Below are 18708 nucleotides of genomic sequence, written 5' to 3'. Positions count from 1 at the left end.
ATTAATTGCCGGCGGTCGTCGTGCAGCCCTCGCTCCCCCGTCTCGCGACGGGATCCATTCGGAACGCTCATTATACCCCAGCGCGCACCCTTAAAATCCCCCCGGCGGGGCGTACCTCCACGAAGATCTCTCCCCCGATTGTCTCGCGAGTCTCTCGCGGCATATACGAAGCGGTCCACTCCGCATGATAATCGGAATTTTCCGCCAACGATCGCAAATTGCCGACTGAAAAACTAATCGGTGCCGCGCCCGGCATGCGGAATCGCGGCACGTTCCGCGATACTCTCGCATTCAGATCGCAAATCCGTATACCGAACTCGCGCCAGTCGCCCGACCAGGGAGAGCTAATGGTTTTCGGAGAAATAGATTAATTGAAAAGAACAATTTTGTATTCTGTGAGAGAAATCGTTAAGAGTTGAGCTCGGTGTTTGCGATGGCAGCAAAGATTGCTGACAATAAATGTTCGTCATATTTAATGGTACGTTATTCCGAAAATTAAAGGAAAAGTCATCAAGTGCAGTCTGTGGTTATACATTAATTTCAAAAGCGGTATTAAAAAGGAATACAATGCGCGTGATGGAGGATGCCGCTTAAGTCGCGAGGCTTTTTCTTCAAATTTCATCGCGGGAATGATTTAATTAACAAAACATTAGCGTTTGGGGAAAGCGATAATTATAGGTGACTAGAGTTTAGCAATGCTGAACTGGCTGGAATTGTAAATTCTCATTAGCCATCTAACGGCAACTATGATATCGAGGGTGCAGCGTATAACTTGGAGTATTACAGGGCTCCAACTTCTGATGAAAGGGGCAAAATTTGCGAAGTAATGGTACACGGGCGCGACCTGCGCGAACCGTTTCTTACGCCGTTTCTTTGGAACTCACCCTTTCTTCGTCGTTGTACTTTGAATATACCTAAAGGCGACGCTGATAGCGACCGTGCAACGACAATATCGACGAAAGTGATGAAAATAGGACTTCCCGCGAAGTTTCGCGCGCTCTCCCAAGACTTTAATTATATAAGAATTTGTTGCCGTTCTATTTCAAACCGCGATAATCAAATATTTCATTTTGTCCGCTTTATAAGGTGAACACGTGTAACAACGTCCGATCAATTATCATTTAAACTACTGCGTGGCTAACATTATACGAAGCACTAGAATAATCGCGTTTAATAATTCCAAATAATAATAAAATTTTATCGGTGAATGCGGTATCATAAATTTCCGCGGTTAGTAAACTTTAATTGTCACTGTCCAAACTTTTTCTCTTGAGCGTGAAAACTTTTCCGACTTTTCGCGAGCGTGCAAGTGACGGATTTAGAGTGCGCATCGTCCACATTCTATAGAAACGACGTGGAATCCGAAAAAATCAGCGCCACATAGAATTCAATCAAAGAAAGTCTGGGCGCCAAAGCTCGTTTTGAGCGCGACGAGGTTTCTCCTTCTATTTAAATAATCGAGGACAATTACGCGTGGCCACATCTCGTTTTTGGCTTTATTCTCGTACGCCCGACGTCCAGTGTGCGTCCGGTCCGGTTCGCTTATTACGGTTCTCTTCGTTCTACCTATCGCCCCGCCTTTATCATCCACCGGACGGAAAATCCCCTTTTCCATGCAATCCTCATCTGGATCCTCTCTTATATTCCGCCTTGTAGGCAGTCGATGAGTATCGAGCCGAAATCCGGTTTAACATCAAAGACGGATATCAATTTCATCTAGATCGGGATATACAACTCCCGATTGTCCTCTGAAATCGCTTTAAGCGAAAAGATTTCACTATATCGTTTTATCGTTATTTTTATCACTATAATATATTTTACTTACTTTTACAAGCATTCTTAACTTTCTCTCCTTCTCCCACTTAACTTATATTTAACTATTAATCGTTTTACTAGTAACGTAATTTTAGTTGAAGAGCAGGTTTATAATCTTTTTATTAAAATTTTCTCGGAAGTTGCTGTATTAATAAATCCGGATATTACGCATGACTATTCAAACGGAAATTCATTATGTATCTTGAGACGGACTCGTGCAATTTATGTTATCTCATTTATATGCATTGCATTATATTTAGTCTTAAAGTTAATATTAACGTCACATTAAGATTATTAAATTGATAATTGTATTACAATCATTGCGGCAATAACGGCCGATTTCAAACACCATAAATTTGAGACTCGCTGTGGAATCTGACATGCGACATTCCCAGTATTACACGTGATACTGGCTATTGTTTTTGTTAATTACGTTCGTGTACAGAACGCCATTGTGCTTAATATCAACTAATGCATTCCGTCAATTATCCAATTGTTCACTATAAATGTATAATGCCAACGTTTGTACGACCCGAATGTATAATGCGATATAATGCTGCGCAGCATGTATATACATAATATTAAATTTTTTTATTACGCGAGAAGAATGATAATTATTTATCCGCACAATTTGAAAGAACGCCTTTGTAAAAATGGTATATTTATATTTATCAATGAAGCTCGTTCATCTTATTATGACTATACACATTATTTGACATATATTATATATATATATATATATATATATATATATACGTATATATATATACACAAATTAATGGATGGCGATACGAGTCAGGCGCGCGCGGTACGTGGTGCGCAAGTAAAGAAATTAATAGTTACAGAAGTAACGAATTAAAATGTATATAATATACATATACATATATTCCAACTTATAATTCTTTACAGTTTTTTAAATAATTAAATTTATTTCCGGGGAGGGAAGGGTATATTAATGTTCCAACGATAGCTGTGTTTCAAGTCCGACAAATAATCGGCGCGCAGTTTATAAGTTGGAATATATGTATATGTATATTATATACATTTTAATTCGTTACTTCTGTAACTATTAATTTTTTTACTTGCGCACCATGTACCGCGCCTGACTCGTATCGCCTTCTATTAATTTGTTGACATTTTCACGAAATGACATATTTTATTCATATATATATATATGCATAGATATATAAATATGTAATATTTCAAATTTAAAGAATGTGACGCACAATTACTATTGACGATGCTGCGATAGAAGACAAATTGATGGGGAAACGCAGCGTAAAAATGCATCCCGCATTCAATCGAGGCAAAAATTTCTCTTATTTTTGTTTCACATAAAAATGCAAAATGGCGTTATAGAATTTGCAGCAATTTTCTATAATAATTTTTTTACAACTACCTCTAGAATCTAGTTGTCTGGAATTTCTGTCATTAATTCGTCGCTATTCGGAAAGATCTGTAGAAATAAAGAAGCACTTTGTAACAGTTTTTTATTACTGCTGTATTTATTTAAAAAATGTTCTCTTTTAATATTAAATAATCTCAATTAATATAAAGTACACATCAGAGAGATAGAGCGAGCGAAATGACAGGAATGATATCTCACGTTTTCTTTTATGATAAGGGAAAGTTGCACTCGGCGATTTTATGAGAAACGCAATTTCTCCATTGGTATTATCTAAATCCTGGTATTATATGTTACTTCTTCAAGCTCCATCCCGACGATGTCTTAACTCAGCGACTTATCTAAAGTACTGATTATTTTCTTTGTCGCAGAGAAGGGGGGGAGAGAGAGAGAGAGAGAGAGAGAGAGAGAGAGAGAGAGAGAGAGAGAGAGAGAGAGAGAGAGAGAGAGAGAGAGAGAGAGAGGAACAAAGATTTTCATGCCAGGGTTGCGTCTTGCCGCGTCTTTCATACTCCTAGACTTAGAAGCTCGCATTTTCACGCATATATGGGCTGAATCATAAAATCTGTCGCTTAGGGTAACCCTCGATCCACGGAGGGTCTTCGGGTTCCTTCAAAGATTACATCATAGATCGGCGGCGTGAGCGTCAAAGGTCTTTCGCGAACTCTCGTCAAATTGTAAATCGACCGTGGCTGATACGATTTCGCAGATCTAAGTCTTATCAGAGTTTTTCTAGGCGAAACCCTGATAGTGCGATATATAAAATGATATTCGCACAAAGATATTTTTTGCTCCGCATTTTCGTGAGCATTTCGCTTAAAGCTTCTCGCGGTAATATAATTTTATCAACAAGAAAAAAAAGAAATTTGCCCACGCGAAATCCTACGAACATGTCGACCTGACAAATAACTTTTGCCCGGTAAGGGACGGCGTATCTCGAAAATATCAAAGTTCATGTAGACTCTAAGTTACAGTGTAAATCCTGAGCGATCGACATAATTTCGCCAACTTCAATCTTGCTGAACGATAAAGTATTCTTTTTGATCGCATCGTTTTATAAGGCGAATGTATCGGCAAATTTCACGTTAAACTTAAATAAAAATTTTTCATTAGAAATATATATATTCGTAGATCCAACAGATACATCCAAACGTATAACGTGTGTATGTAAAATAATAAAATTAAAGATCGCATAAATGTCTTCTAACATCGAGCTCACTTCAAAAAAAAAAAACTTTTCAATGGAGTAATCAATATTAATTATGTTCATATGACTTATGTGTGGGTAAACAATTTTTATAATTTATGGAAATGGCGTAGGGTCACAGAAAGGGAACAACAGGGGCATACAAATGTGTATTTGACGGAGCCTTCTTCGGTATTCTTTTGTAGGACTATTACGAGAGATTTGTGCGAGTTGCCTATATTGCGACCACCTTTCGTATATATAAATGACTAAAAATATTGAAGAAAAATAAAAATGAATAAAGTGTGCTTCGATAAAGAAGACTCGGAAGCCTTTTCCGCGCGATTTATGAAAAGGATCGAAACGAGAAACAAAAAATAAAAATGAAAATGGATATTCGCCCACGCGAATACTTCCGATAAACAAAAATTGCCTTCATATTTGAAGGCATTCAGACACGCATCTCTACACAGCTACACACAACACAACCAACGACCCGACAGTTCGCTATTTGCAGCGAAAGTCCGGATAAAAAGGCATCTGTTGCGGCAGTTGGCATCGCCATCGATAAGATAGTTCCTCCCCAGGTTTCTTCTGACAGACGGTGCGCTATCTGTACGCGATAATGGACGGTGAAAAAGCGCATATTGGAACAAAACGAGAACGAGACAATGGCACGAAATGCAGCCATGCGACGAGAATCGTAAAACTAGAGCCGATGTCCTTTTGTATATCGAAATATTCGCGGATACGGAGCAACAACTGTGTCTGTGTCGATCATATCAGTGTTTTAGGCCTTTCTTCCATCGCTTTCTTTCTCTCTTATATAGCCACGCAATTTATATATTTATCTGTAAATGCTGGATCTATGCTGATAAGACTGTACGAAATAAGATATTACGTGACTGGTTTGGTTGATGGAATAAAGAGAAGAGTGGGAAAATAAAAAAAACGAAGGCTATACTATGAGATAAAAGAAAAATCGTATATTTATCCTTTATACGAATCTCCCCACAGGCGTTTTCCCATAGTACCATGGACGGTGGCACACACTGATTGATAGGTTTAAAATCACATTGTTATCGTTCCTCCTCCGTTCGATTTTCCTGTCTTATTGATGTTTGGGATATGATCGTAAAACAATTTTGCTCGAAGAAATTGTCTCATAAAAATCTCATTTAGAGAAAACCGGGGAGGGATAGGGACAAGGTGAAAAGGACGGGTCTCTGAATAGAGCGGTCGAGCCATCGTTTCCGCTCAGCTTCATTCATTATCGATGGCACTAATAAGGATGTAAAAAGCTAGTGAAATAGCCACTCGCGATCGTCCCGCGTCGCGCCCCGGATTTTTCTATTTCCTGCTCCCTTTTTTCAATCGTCGATCCTACATCGGAGAAATTACAATTAAGCGTTAACGTGCTTTCGATTTTACATTCCGACGCGAATTAATTACAACGTACCGTGAAAAACGAGCGTGCAACTCGTTATCCAATATATTATTTTTACTTTTATAATTAAATAATTAACTTTTTGCTTTTCTTCCCGTATATATATTCCCGTACCGTTCTCGTTTGAAATAAAAACATTTAAGTTGCGTCCATAATTCATCCAAATTGTTAACCGTGGAGCCATATGTGGTCTCGTGGGGAAGCGGGACAGACCCGCGTCCCGCGAGTAGTGTGTTTCAGCTGATTTGACGGCCGGCCAGCGGGTGATTGCATTATACCGATTGTTTCTTCTCACAGTGTCTAACCGCGGAACAGATTCTCTCTCTCCGCCCCTGACCAACAAGCGGTTTATCGGCCGGCCTTGGCTCTCATGACGGACGAGTGTCGTCCCGATACTATAAGCGTCAGCGATCTTCATGGCGCGGATAAAACGATGGAAACGAGAGACGGTAGACGTGCGGATGAAGAGCGTTCAAGGAGAAAGATATCAACAGCAATCCCTGCTAGGCACACCTGCTAGGTCAGCGCATCGATCTTCGGAAATTCACGGTTCCCGGCTCCCCCGACCTTATTCTTCGTAGTCTTCTCCTCCCCGCTACTACCCATGTATCATTGTCTCACACGTCCGGCCCCTCGGCAAGAATACGCGGCAACAAAACGTCTCGTCCGACTATTGTCTCGGTTACACCCCATTCATGAGGTAGTTCGACTCTTCAAAGCCTCTGGTCGATAGTGAACTTAGGCGCACCCTTACACGCCATCGCGGCCACTCACACGTACACGTACGTGACACGTCCGTGCGGGTGTAAACGCACATTGATATCGGTACGCAACTATCGGCACGGACGGGGCGGATTGTATTTTCAGAATGTCGATACACCGACCGATCTCGGAGGACTAGGCAGACGTTTATTGTCTGTCGTTTCTAAAAGGCTTATATTCGGCGCAGATACACTGAATGGAGTATATAAAAGTATTCTCCCCGAGACTTTTAGCCTTGTAGATAAGAAAACGGCATGCGCCGAAGCAGCCCCGGTATGTGGTGAAAATATCTTTCTTTCTTCGTGGAACGCGATATTCTATGCAGATCGCGGTCACTCGGCGGAAAGCGATCAGACGCGAGAAATGCCATACGTTCGGTGCTCTAATATTTTAATAAAATTCCCATTTTACGCGATAGAAATGTTATCCTAGCTCGGATTCGAGAACATACGCTACAGACGTTGAAACGTGGAATTTCACGAAGATGCGGCTCAATGAGCTACAAGAGTTTTTTTTCTGAAACACTGTTCTCACAAAGGCCGTCAGTGGAGTAAAGACGATCTGCAGTTCTTTTACAGCGGCACGTGCAATTTGCATTTGTTTTTTTTTTTTTACTTTTGTTCCGCATTGTGAATAATTCGATTCCAACAATATAGAGATAACTACAGCGGAAATTGTGTCGGTTAATATGAAAATTGTATTAACTGAAAAATATAAAGTTTTGCGCAAACAGTTTTTTGTTTCTCGACGCAGATAATTCTCGTGAACAAGTATGAAAAGTATTGAATGTTAGCTCGCCTTTGTAAAAAAAATAGCTAGATCTTTTTATATCCAGGAACAACGGCTTATGAAAAATAGCCGAGATGAATAGATATATACTAAAAAAAAAAAAAACGAAATTAGTCAACAGGATCATAAATTTATACATGAATCGACCTGGCATTTCAACAGCAGTAAAACCTGGCGCAATGATCATTCATAGTTTATTTTAAAAGCACACGTGGAAAATAGAACGGTACGAACACGACGTCCCGTGGGAGCTGTTTGTTAAAACAAGAAAAGGGAGCAGGTCATTAAACAATGACAAGCGACATTTATTGTTTCGGAATACAGGAGTACGGACCAAACCCGGAGAAAGTTTGGGAAGAGAGTATCGCCATAATTAATCACACCAGTATAAATCTCTCTTTCTCTCGCTTTCTATTGTTGTCTCTTTTTCTTTCTTTTATATAACATTTTTCTTATTTTTTTTTACAGCAAAACTTCTACAAGTTAAGAGAGACAGGTTAAATAAGAGCCAGGCGCTGTTGATGGCGTGCAGAAATGTAGCTCCTTTTTTTGAAAGAAAAAAAAATATTTAACATACGTTTCGGTCTGACAGTTTGGACCATATTCGACAAAAATTATATAAATAATAGTGATAACGAAATTTCACGTACTTCGTATTGCACACATACTATAACGATGTTAGTTTAATTAAACCAATGAAATTAAAATAATACTGTTTTGTGTTAAAATAATAGATTTGGACACGCGCGTGGTAGTAACAAAATAACAAAATGTCTAACTCAAGGTATTGGTTTAAATTCCATCCTTTAATATTTAACGGTGTAGCTCGTAAACATTTCTCCACGCAGAAGTATACATTTGAGATACATTTCTGTTGTTGTAACAAATAGACTGACGGACGCATCGTATAAGAATTCAGGTCGTGTATATATATTCTGCAATGTCGATTTTCGCAATGACGACTCGCCTCGCGGAAAATGTTTGCAGACCACGTGCAATAAACTCGGTGTTACAGGAAAGGTAAGTTGGAAATTGTCCAACCAGGTCTCGTATCAACCGAGAAGTCTTTTTAACTTACTCTCATCTGCGTGGATATCTACCGTAAGTCGCGCGTCGTCCGCTTAGTATTTTATGCTACAAAAATTCGCGCGAACGCTTCAAGAATCCATTTCCATTCGTCACCGATGTCGATGCCGCTTTTTCTCACCATTGATCCTCTCTATCCTGCGAGCAGATAATAGTAATTTATCATGCCTCCGCGCCATGATGCCTCCGTGCCATCCTGACTGTCAGATTCGCACGTCGACTATATGTTTCTTCCTCTCTCTCTTTCTCTCTCTCTCTCTCTCTCTCTCTCTCTCTCTCTCTCTCTCTCTCTCTCTCTCTCTCTCTCTCTCTCCCTCTCTCAGCGCAGCGGCGTTACACGTTCCGCGATGTTGAACCGCAAAGCTGTCATCACGTCATGAAAAATGTAATATAGGATTTAACCCACAATCTGTTTTGCTTGTTGCAGTGCATGATATCTGTAGCGGCGGACATTCTCGAGTTTTTATTCCTCCAATTTTAAATTCAAGCGGTGATATATCACATTGAATATTTGCAGTTATTATATGATCCCATCCTCATATTTTTATTCGAGCAGAAACGCATCGCAATCTTCATGTTGACTTATTAACGTGTCAAGTTGTTTCGCGGCTGTCGCTCTCATCTATTAATAATGTGAAAGAGAGTGAAATAACGTCGTTTATGTAAATTATTTGCGAGCGAGGGGAACATTACGGTTATGACTCGTCCATCATAGAGGCGCAATTAACGATATTCATTACGGACTTAACAGCGTCCACTAATTTGACAATTGATGCGAAAACCAGAGTATGTGTCAACTGTAGCGTGAGGCACGGCTGACATCTTAATTATCGGAGATGAATTATGATCGATGTAAGGACAGCATTTATGCGATCGATCATTAGGAAACAAAATCCCGCATTTAATTAAAGTTTAATATTTCAGATAAAATAATTCTACCACATTTCAATTTTATATCTATCATTGTTAAAATACAAAACCAACATGAATATTTAAATACAAGTTTCTGAAGTAATAAAAAGCTTGCGTATTTATTATTTTTCCATTGATTGTTTTGCAATTGTCTTGTAAATTATTAAATTTGTAATACATATTTAAAAAAATAAAAAATTAAAGATAAAAAATTCTCATCGCGGAGAACATCTGTATTATATCTCCATTTATTCGCTCTCGAATGTTGAATAATACTGACCTTACTTTATACGCAACAGGTTTCGAGCCCCGCAATTGTATTAAAAGTGCTAATTTTTTGTCATTTGATTTACTTTTTGTAGAAACAGGCGGATCGAGAACTCAGCTGATGCTGACGCATAGCTCAGAATGAGAATTTACACGGGTTGTTTGTCCCCGTAAACAGAAATGTCGCGAAAGTCATGGATATGCATGGCACACCACGTTCGTTAAAGCTAGTAGTTGCGCTCAGAATATTGTCAGACACACGGGCTCTGGAAACGTGCTGCGAAGATGACGAACATTTGCTCAGCGTGTATTCCATGATAACAAATTTCCACTATGAAACGCACACATATATTTTCTCCGTTTCGCTTCCTTTTCCAAGAAGCTTTTAATTTTTTACTTTTCTAAATCATCAATCTGGTCCATTCAATATCTTCAACGAAGTGAGTATAACGTTTCGGGACGTTAATTGCGCCAAACGATATCGGAGACGCGGGTCGGTGCCTAATATAATTTTTTTTTCTTTTGGAATTGGCCACTCGAACGGGAAAAGATGGAGACTCCAATTTCCTCGGAAAATGATTGGTCGAGTTTCGACTTTCGAGTGCATCCAGCATCCTCATCGAGATCCGATGAAATTGTAACAAGCTGTGGAGTAGATAGCACTCGTGTTGTAAAAGTTGGATCGGCAAGTCCCCTGGCTTCCTCGTAACTCGCGCCGTCCTGCATCTCCACGAAGACTCTCGAGATTTTTTCCACGCTTCCGAGTTCGCTCCAGTGTCCATTCGCGTTGAATAATTGCTCGTTAAAACGAGCCGGGTTTTCCTCTCGCTTATCTTAGCGGTCCAACACCATTCGCAGCTCAAAAAGAGCGCGTGACGCTTTTTTCCTCCGCGCTGGTAATTACACAGTTTGTAATCGATCGCCTTGCTCAAGCGACAATCTTTGTTGTTGTCGATATTCAATTAATAGTGACTCTTTCGTTTCTTTCAAATATATAATTTATAATATCCCAACAATTTTAACACGACAGGTACTTTCATTAAAATATTTATCGCACCCTCTGATGATAAATTTATTATTTTTTTAAATTTAAGATATTTTTGTAACAAGTATGAAATATTATTATGCAGCTAGTTTTCAATCCCAAACCTTCACTTCTCTGTTTCTAGTGCGATTCCGGAGTGGCCGTGGATAGATTCTTTCACGCTTTATACTCGACGAGGAAGAAACACCTGATGCCATTCTTGCTCGGCACCGCTTGTTCCGAAGTCACCGAGACGCTGGCCAAAATTGTGCCCTATTGGAACGTGATCCAGGTGTCGTTTGGCTCGACGGCACCTGCACTCTCGGATTCCAACGAGTTTCCCCTGTTTCTGCGAACAGTCGCGCCGGATTCGAGTCACAATCCAGCCAGGATAGCATTGATCAAACACTTTGGATGGGACACCGTCACCGCGCTCTCGCAAACAGGCGACATGTACTCCTTGGTAAGTAGGTCGTAAGGAACACGAATGTCGTTCGCAAATCGACTCCCCCGAATTTATCGGCGCGGCTTTTCCATCACTCCGCCAGTCCGCGCCGGAAATAACTTGATCGCAATATCGATGTTATATAATTTTTCTCCGAGATCGTGCAGAAAGCATTTCAAGTTTATCTCGTCCCCTCAAAATCTGAAGTCTTTATACAAACCGCGTAATATTATGTAATGCAAAAAACTGAAAACGTGGAATTTACACGTAAAATTTAAGTAATACAATTTTCCGATTTTATATCCGCGAATAAACGCGAACGCGAGTATGAAATATTATCGAAATTCACAGAGACTCTCTATTTGAAAAATTATGTTTGATAACGGATTGAAAATCGGCTCCTTCATAAAGAGCGGCGCTCAGAGAGTTGCAATTGACGTTAATCGCGATTGACATTTGCACCAAAAAATATACCACTTATAAATCCAATACCTCCTATCGCCGCTTCTACTCTACCGTATATAAATATCGCGATCAGATGAAGTGGAATCTCCGAAATACGAAGAGAATGCGCGCGCGCGCGAGAACATTTTCCGCGTTATATTTATCTATCCGTCTCGCTTTACGTAAACGTAACCGCGTGTTTAATTGCGAACTACACCGCGGAAGTTCGTTTGTGCTCGACGTGCGATCTATACAATGAAGTTTCCGTTATCTCGGCTTTAATTAACTTTCGATTTGTATGTACTCACGCGCAGTTAACCAGAGTACCCGCACAGTTCGGTATCACGTTTCGGTTAATTCTCGGTCAATTTCCGTCGCTGCATTGTAACGGAAGCTACCACACGTCATATCCGGCTTTAATGTAGTCTAGGAATACGCATGACGGACGCGGACCCATCAGGGACGTCGCGGTACTAGGATTTCGACACAAGCGAGGCAAAACAATAAATTGCCAATTTATGTTGCAATGTTGTTTTATATAATCGTTGCACGAGTGAGAGAAGTCGTGTATTTTTTCCCCGATATATATTTATTTATGGCAATTTTAAAACCGAGTTTCCCTTGATAGAAAGAAGTTTGATTCGACAAATTTCTAATAAAGCGTGCGCAACATATCGCATACCGAGAAGAATACTGTCACAACTCAAAAATTCCCAATTTTCAGGAGAGAGAAAAAACAAATTTAATTAAATTTTTTTTGAATTGTGTGAGGTAACTAACGCAATTGCAATTACGACATTTTGTTATAATGAAACTTATACTGTTTTTTTTTAAGACGTCCGCTGTGAATTATTTATTAATTCACTTAACGACACTATTCATCCAGCGACCGCAACTTAATCGGTCTAAAAGAATAACGACACTTCTGTTCCCGTGCGGCGAGTTTTGCATATTGGACTTGTAACGCTATATTATAGCATCCAGGGAGCACCTTAGGCATACTTTTTATGGGCTTAATTCCAGAATCAACATTTTTTGAGTTGTAACAGTATTCTTCTCGGGGTGCGATATATGTCATCTATCTCGAAAATTGATGTAAATATGCAGTTACGGAAATTCTGCGTAGATCGATGCGTCAGTTCACAACCGTGTCTCGTTAAAATTCATATTGTTCCCAAACTGGGTTTAAACTACTTTTGAAATAAACGCTTATGCTCGAACGTGCCCACGTACGAGCGATCCGGGGAAACACCGATAAAGATATCTATACGAGTTTTGCTCCATGTCGCGAAGCATCATGCCGAGATAGATAAGAGAATTCTGAATGTGTCGTCAATTAAATTGCGTGACACGCTTGCCGAGAAGAAACGAACGAGCGAAACGAACGAAAACGACGCGGCGCGACGGCAATCCCTTTAGGATAACGGAACGTAACTCCCGTCGGTGTCGCCGTGACGTACGATGCGTATTTGTAAGGGTGACGCGCGACATTCCTGTTTTGCGCAAATAAAACGGGGGGGAGGGGGCCGAGGGGGTAAATGGAACGGCACACGCCATTTTCCGCTTGTATCGCCGTCGCGTCGCCGCTGGGCTCTCCAGCGCGTGCTTCAATACGTCGCGCGTCTCTCTGTTTCAGGCAGTGAATGATCTGGTCACGGAACTGGAGCAGGCGAATATCACGTGCACCGCGACCATCACGTTCGCCGAGAACGATTATAAGGAGCAGCTACGGACATTGAAGGTAAAAAGTCGCGCTTAAAACGTCAATCCGTTCTCCCGTCTTCGTCCTTCTTTTGCGACAACGGGATCGTTGTAGCGATCGTTTCGCGCAATTAGATCGATAGGCGGTGATTCGGTCGATCAGCCGGCCCGCTCGGTGCTGCGGGTCTCTCATCTTTCGGACATAATTCGCCTGCTTTGAAATGCAAAGTTCGTTTTCGCGAAATGAACGCTGAAGTATCGATTGGATGGCGCGATATAGACACATCGAAGGATTAAATTTGCACTCGCACCGTCGACGTGCGCAAATTAATTAATTCGATTTCTAGTTCAAACGATGATTTAACTTTAAGGACGACCGAGGAAACATTTGTTGATATAAATATTGCAGAAAGCACACGCGGGATAAAAATTCAATCTGAATTCGAACGCAAAATTGCGACGCGATAAAATTTTCAACGCGCAATCATCGCTATCTCTTCTCGCTTCATTAGTATCATTTATCGCGTTTACGTGATTAGAGATGCTTCGTCAAATGGGAACTGGAAATCTTTTTTGATTAAAGATATTAACTATCGCCATTCCAGGAATTGGACACGAGGATCATTATTGGAAGTTTTTCACCGCGTTTGGCGCAACGTGTCTTCTGCGAGGTGAGTTGCGAGAAGAAAGCAAATTTAAATCTCGTCGAGAAAATTATTTTTTTAAATTGTGTAGATATTTTCATAATTACCATAAGCAAGCTCTGTTCAAATAAGGGGTGTAGAACGTGGCGCCATTTTTGGCGAGTATATACACACGATAAAGAGACTGGGGAACGACCACATCCTTACGGACTAATTAATGACGCTTTTAATAGCTCTCAACCCGTGTAATTTCGACAAAGTTAGGTCGCCATTTCGACTATTCGTTTATTTCGAAAGTCTCCACCGATTCATTCCGAAACCCTCGCTAACGAGAAAAAAAAAACAATTTTGCGGTTGTTCCACGTACACACGTTTGGCGGGCGGAATTTAGAGCGAAGTGGTTTTTGTCAAAGTATAAGAAACGTGATAGAATGTAAACAGATAAACTCCGGTCCCGTTACATTCGCAAGAACTTGATGCGTTTTGTTGCGCGCTCAACGACTGTAAAATCCGTTTAAAAGTTAAACTCTTGCAGCGCTCATACTTTTCAAATGTCATCACCAATTACCACGATTATAATTATCTCTCGCAGCAACGTTATTTACTTTATCTCTTTTACAGTTACCGTTACTGAAGATAGAATAAAATGCTCTTTCACACAAGTTCCGCTGTTGTCGAATTAAAATTCTCTTAAAAATCTGACAACGACGCATTGACGTTTAAACATTATGCAATCTGGCAAATTGTAAGAGATAAATACATACACGTGTCCATTCGGACACGTTCGATCATTCAGCGCGTCATTGAACGCGCGAAAATCGGAAATGCTTTCGTGTCAAGTATTATGAATGCGGCGCGATATATTTTATGGAAAAATAACGCATCCATTATACATAGCTCGAATTTTATGATATCTACTCGACGGGGTAAGGATTCAATCCCCATACTCTCATCCGTCGACGCGCACTACATCAACAATACCCTTCGAACTTCATAAGAGGAAAAACGTTCCGGCAATCTCTTGCAGTGTTTCTGGATTTTACGAGCGCTCGAACGTAAGAGATGTACAATAGTGATATTTCTTCACAAACGCCTACAAAACTGGAGTGAAAAATATCCGAAACGTTTCTATGCGCCATTCCATGGCGTCATGAAATGAAATTTTCAACGGAATTCCATACATCTAATAAACTATCGAGTCAAATGGTTTCTTGATTTCTACATGGATATATATGACGCGTGTATATCTCTAGTAACATGGCGATTTTTCTTCTATTGCTTGTTAGATTCAACAGCTTCGCTATATTTTACGTACTTGTACAAAATTAAAGGGGATATAAAATGTATCAGGTAGATATTATCAATGACCATAATGTGTGTGTGTGTGTGTGTGTGCTGCGTAAGCATAAGCATAAGCACGCGATGCCAAAGTGGAACACAGTTTACATTTTCCCTTTGTAATTTGAGGCCGAAACCGCGACCGCAGAAGCTTTCGGAGTCTTGTTTGTCGTGCGAATTTTGAAGTACAGATCCGGCTCGCATAGTGATGAACATGCAGATTAGACACACTGGAATATACGTAAGCAAACAAACGGATTGATATCAATCAAGGGAGAGAACCCTTTCATTTCACGTCATAGTAAATAATCTATACTGTAAACGTCATATCAAAATTATCATAAAGAATTCAGTGTTGACAATTAGTGAACCAAATCAGAAATTTTTACTTCGCCAGTAAATGATTAACGATAAGGACTTTTTTTATTCGACCTAACTATCTTTATTAATTATAATTGTCACGACGTTTCCACCATGGGATGCTATATATACAGTGATTAATTTAACATATAATAGTAACAAAATCCAAATATAAAATTTCTAATAAGGCAATTATGCATTCTGCTAATATATGTCGAAGCTTCGAAAACTGATCCCTTTAAAGACTAATTATATTCGAAGCTTCGGCATAAAAGACTTCGAAATTTCGAAGTTAACTTTGAAGCCGTCAAAGAACTCTATTTTGAATACCTATTGCGCCAAATTTAAGGGCAAATTTATGGTTATAAATATCATATTTTAATGCAGTCTTTTCAATATATTTTCGAGGCACCTGAAAGAAAACTTTCTGTAGAAAATTAACTGGCATATAAGGGTAATATCGAACGATCGCAATAACTCCAGTTAGATCGGTCGTAATTATAATACCCTAAATGAGCATTTTTAGTAAAACTAGAAAAAATGTTCAACCATTGAACAGTCACGTTTGGAAGTTATTAAATGCATTCTTTAATAGATCTTAATTCTATTCTAACTAAATAATTCATAAAAATAATTCAAAAGCCTAAAAGAGATTAACATGAGTTAGCTAACAGACAAAAATTACATCAAATTGATCGAAATAATTTAATGGTTTTTACCTCGAATAATGTGCGCGTTCTCTCGCTTTGAACTTCGAGGCAATATTAAACATTAAGAAGGCTACACAGAGAACGCAGATGTGCGGGGCTAAAGAGGAACGGAAAGTGCTAAAATGGCGTCGTTCGAGATTACCCCATTCTCCTCTATATATTAGCATAGAAGTTACATCAGAAATATTGTGACGATTATATTTGTCCAAAACGAATGGTTGAAACATCGTGACAATTATAACTATATAATACGGATCGATAGCCAGTTAGATCGAATAAAAAAATCCTTATCGTTAACAATTAGTAGATGTTAGATTCTGCATGTAGAAGTAATTGTTCCATATGTAATATTTGTTAAATTGTGAAAAGTATAAATGCTGTATAAATACGAAATATGAAACGTTAAGAAATTGCTTCAATTTTAGTAGGGCGAATAAGGGTTGATTTATAATAGCCGTAACCGTTGATTTAAGCCGTAATCTTTAAAAAATTGACTAATCACAGTCGAATGTGAGAAGAATAATCGACTGTGATTGGTCAATTTCTTAAAGATTACGGCTTAAATCAACGGTTACGGCTATTATAAACCAACCCTAAGAATTCCGTAAAGTTGCTATCACTACTTAGCAAGCATTAAGAAAATGTTACAAGTTTCATAAACGAGCGCGATTCTTTGTGCTCTTGCTATTGTACTTACATAATAACCGTTCTCTCTTGCGGGCTCTTTATAAATGCAATTTCTTGTTTCTTGGTTTATGCAATGTGCAACTCAGCGCGGTTGTAAATCTCGCCGAGAGTACGTATAACAGGGAGAACGACAATTTGTTTAAGTTTTCAACATGAAAAAGTTAATTAAAGAATTGAAATATATATGCCAAAATAAAATCAGAAAATAAAATTTTATTATACGCATTTTGAAAACGTCGATATTCCGTTTTTGTGAAAAGATAATAGGAAATTGTGCGTGGTCAGAGGCGGAAAATATCTGATATAAAACAAGTCCCAACTACTGGATACATCACATTTATTATGAATGAAATGGGTTTGAATAAGAGAAAATGCCTGTCACAAAACAAGCCCTAACTATAGATAAATACTTTATATCAGACATTTTCTGCCAGACCTTTGTCTCTCGTCGGATCCCCCTTCAACTTCGTTTCGGACGTTACTTCAATCTTCATTACGATCTGTAATTGCTATTTTGCGGGATTAATTGAGGCGTGAAAAGTGCATGAAGAGAATAATTCCAAATTTTATTCGAAAAATATCTTCGGAGGAAGAAAATCAGCGCACTGTATCGTTCATATTAAATTTCCAGTTATCCTATTCCTACATATATACATCAGCGTAAACATCGAGTTGAAATTGCAGTCGGTTCGTTGCGTTCCGGGATATATGTGCTACTCGCATCCTTGCCACAAATTACCAACGTTGCAATAAGTCTCTCCATTTCCCCCCTTTCTATCTCTCTTTCTCCCTTTACTGACCCGTTTGCGGAGTTATGCTTTAAATCGTGCTGTTTAGTGTTGCACAATTTTACGGTTTATTTCACAGGTTTACTCGCAATGTTTCCACAGCTGCGTTCCTGCAATACCAAAAATTCAAAAATTTTCACCTATTTTAACGATTTAACACATACTCATTTTTTATAACATTCTTTTTGCGCTGGCGGTATCCGGACATTTAGAAGAGCAAAGAGGTGTTTAAAAAATTAGTTTTTAACACGTTTGCGCCGAATATTTACGCATTAAAATGGTAACCGACACGAGTTGGAAAATATATTAAGCATTCTTCGATAAAATACGAAATATTTTGTTATCTCGTCTAAAATCGCGAGACACAGTAACGAATACGAATTCAGATGATTCTACATTTCGGCTGGCGCATAATTTTCTCGCTCGCGCTATTGTAAGTATAACGATGGCCCTCATTCTCTCATTTAGCAGACACCGCACACTCCGCTACACACGGGCGAAGGACAGGCCATTGTGTAACAATACGATCGTGTGTGCCCACGTCAGCGTCCGATATGGCACGTTTGCATTGAAGTGTATGTATCGGTTTGCCTTACAAGTTAACTGGGAGCCAGCTCGTTACATACGTGACATCTTACGTGAAACGCGCGTGACACCTTAAACGTACCGCACACGTACATTACCTATTTCTCTCTGGCGCTTGTCACGATCACCCACCCACGTAAAATTTCCATCCACCGTCGCGTACCGGGGCGATTTCGAATTGTACGAATATTCCTTGCGCCACCCCTACTGGAACGTCAAAATTACGGGGACGTCCATACGTTAATATCGCATTAAGGATATTCATATCCGCGCGATCGATGCGTCTCACATGCTTCCCCGCAAATGGAGATTC

General features: G+C 39.5%; 1 protein-coding gene across 4 annotated transcripts in view; it reads left to right on the top strand.

Moving 5' to 3' along the window:
- Gaba-b-r3 (gamma-aminobutyric acid type B receptor subunit 3) overlaps positions 1–18708 on the top strand; it is a 71915-nt gene that overhangs the window by 20189 nt on the left and 33018 nt on the right. For all 4 annotated transcript variants that reach the window (XM_077420128.1, XM_077420129.1, XM_077420131.1 and 1 more), the window contains exons 3-5: positions 10839–11156; positions 13219–13323; positions 13889–13954. In XM_077420128.1, the coding sequence (XP_077276254.1) occupies positions 10839–11156; positions 13219–13323; positions 13889–13954 (489 nt within the window). The remainder of the gene's footprint in view (positions 1–10838; positions 11157–13218; positions 13324–13888; positions 13955–18708) is intronic.

This window comes from Temnothorax americanus, unplaced genomic scaffold, assembly GCF_048541705.1.
Source record: "Temnothorax americanus isolate GAGA-0224 unplaced genomic scaffold, ASM4854170v1 Scaffold6, whole genome shotgun sequence".
NCBI lineage: Eukaryota > Metazoa > Arthropoda > Insecta > Hymenoptera > Formicidae > Temnothorax > Temnothorax americanus.
This window is presented reverse-complemented; position numbering and strand designations above follow the sequence as displayed.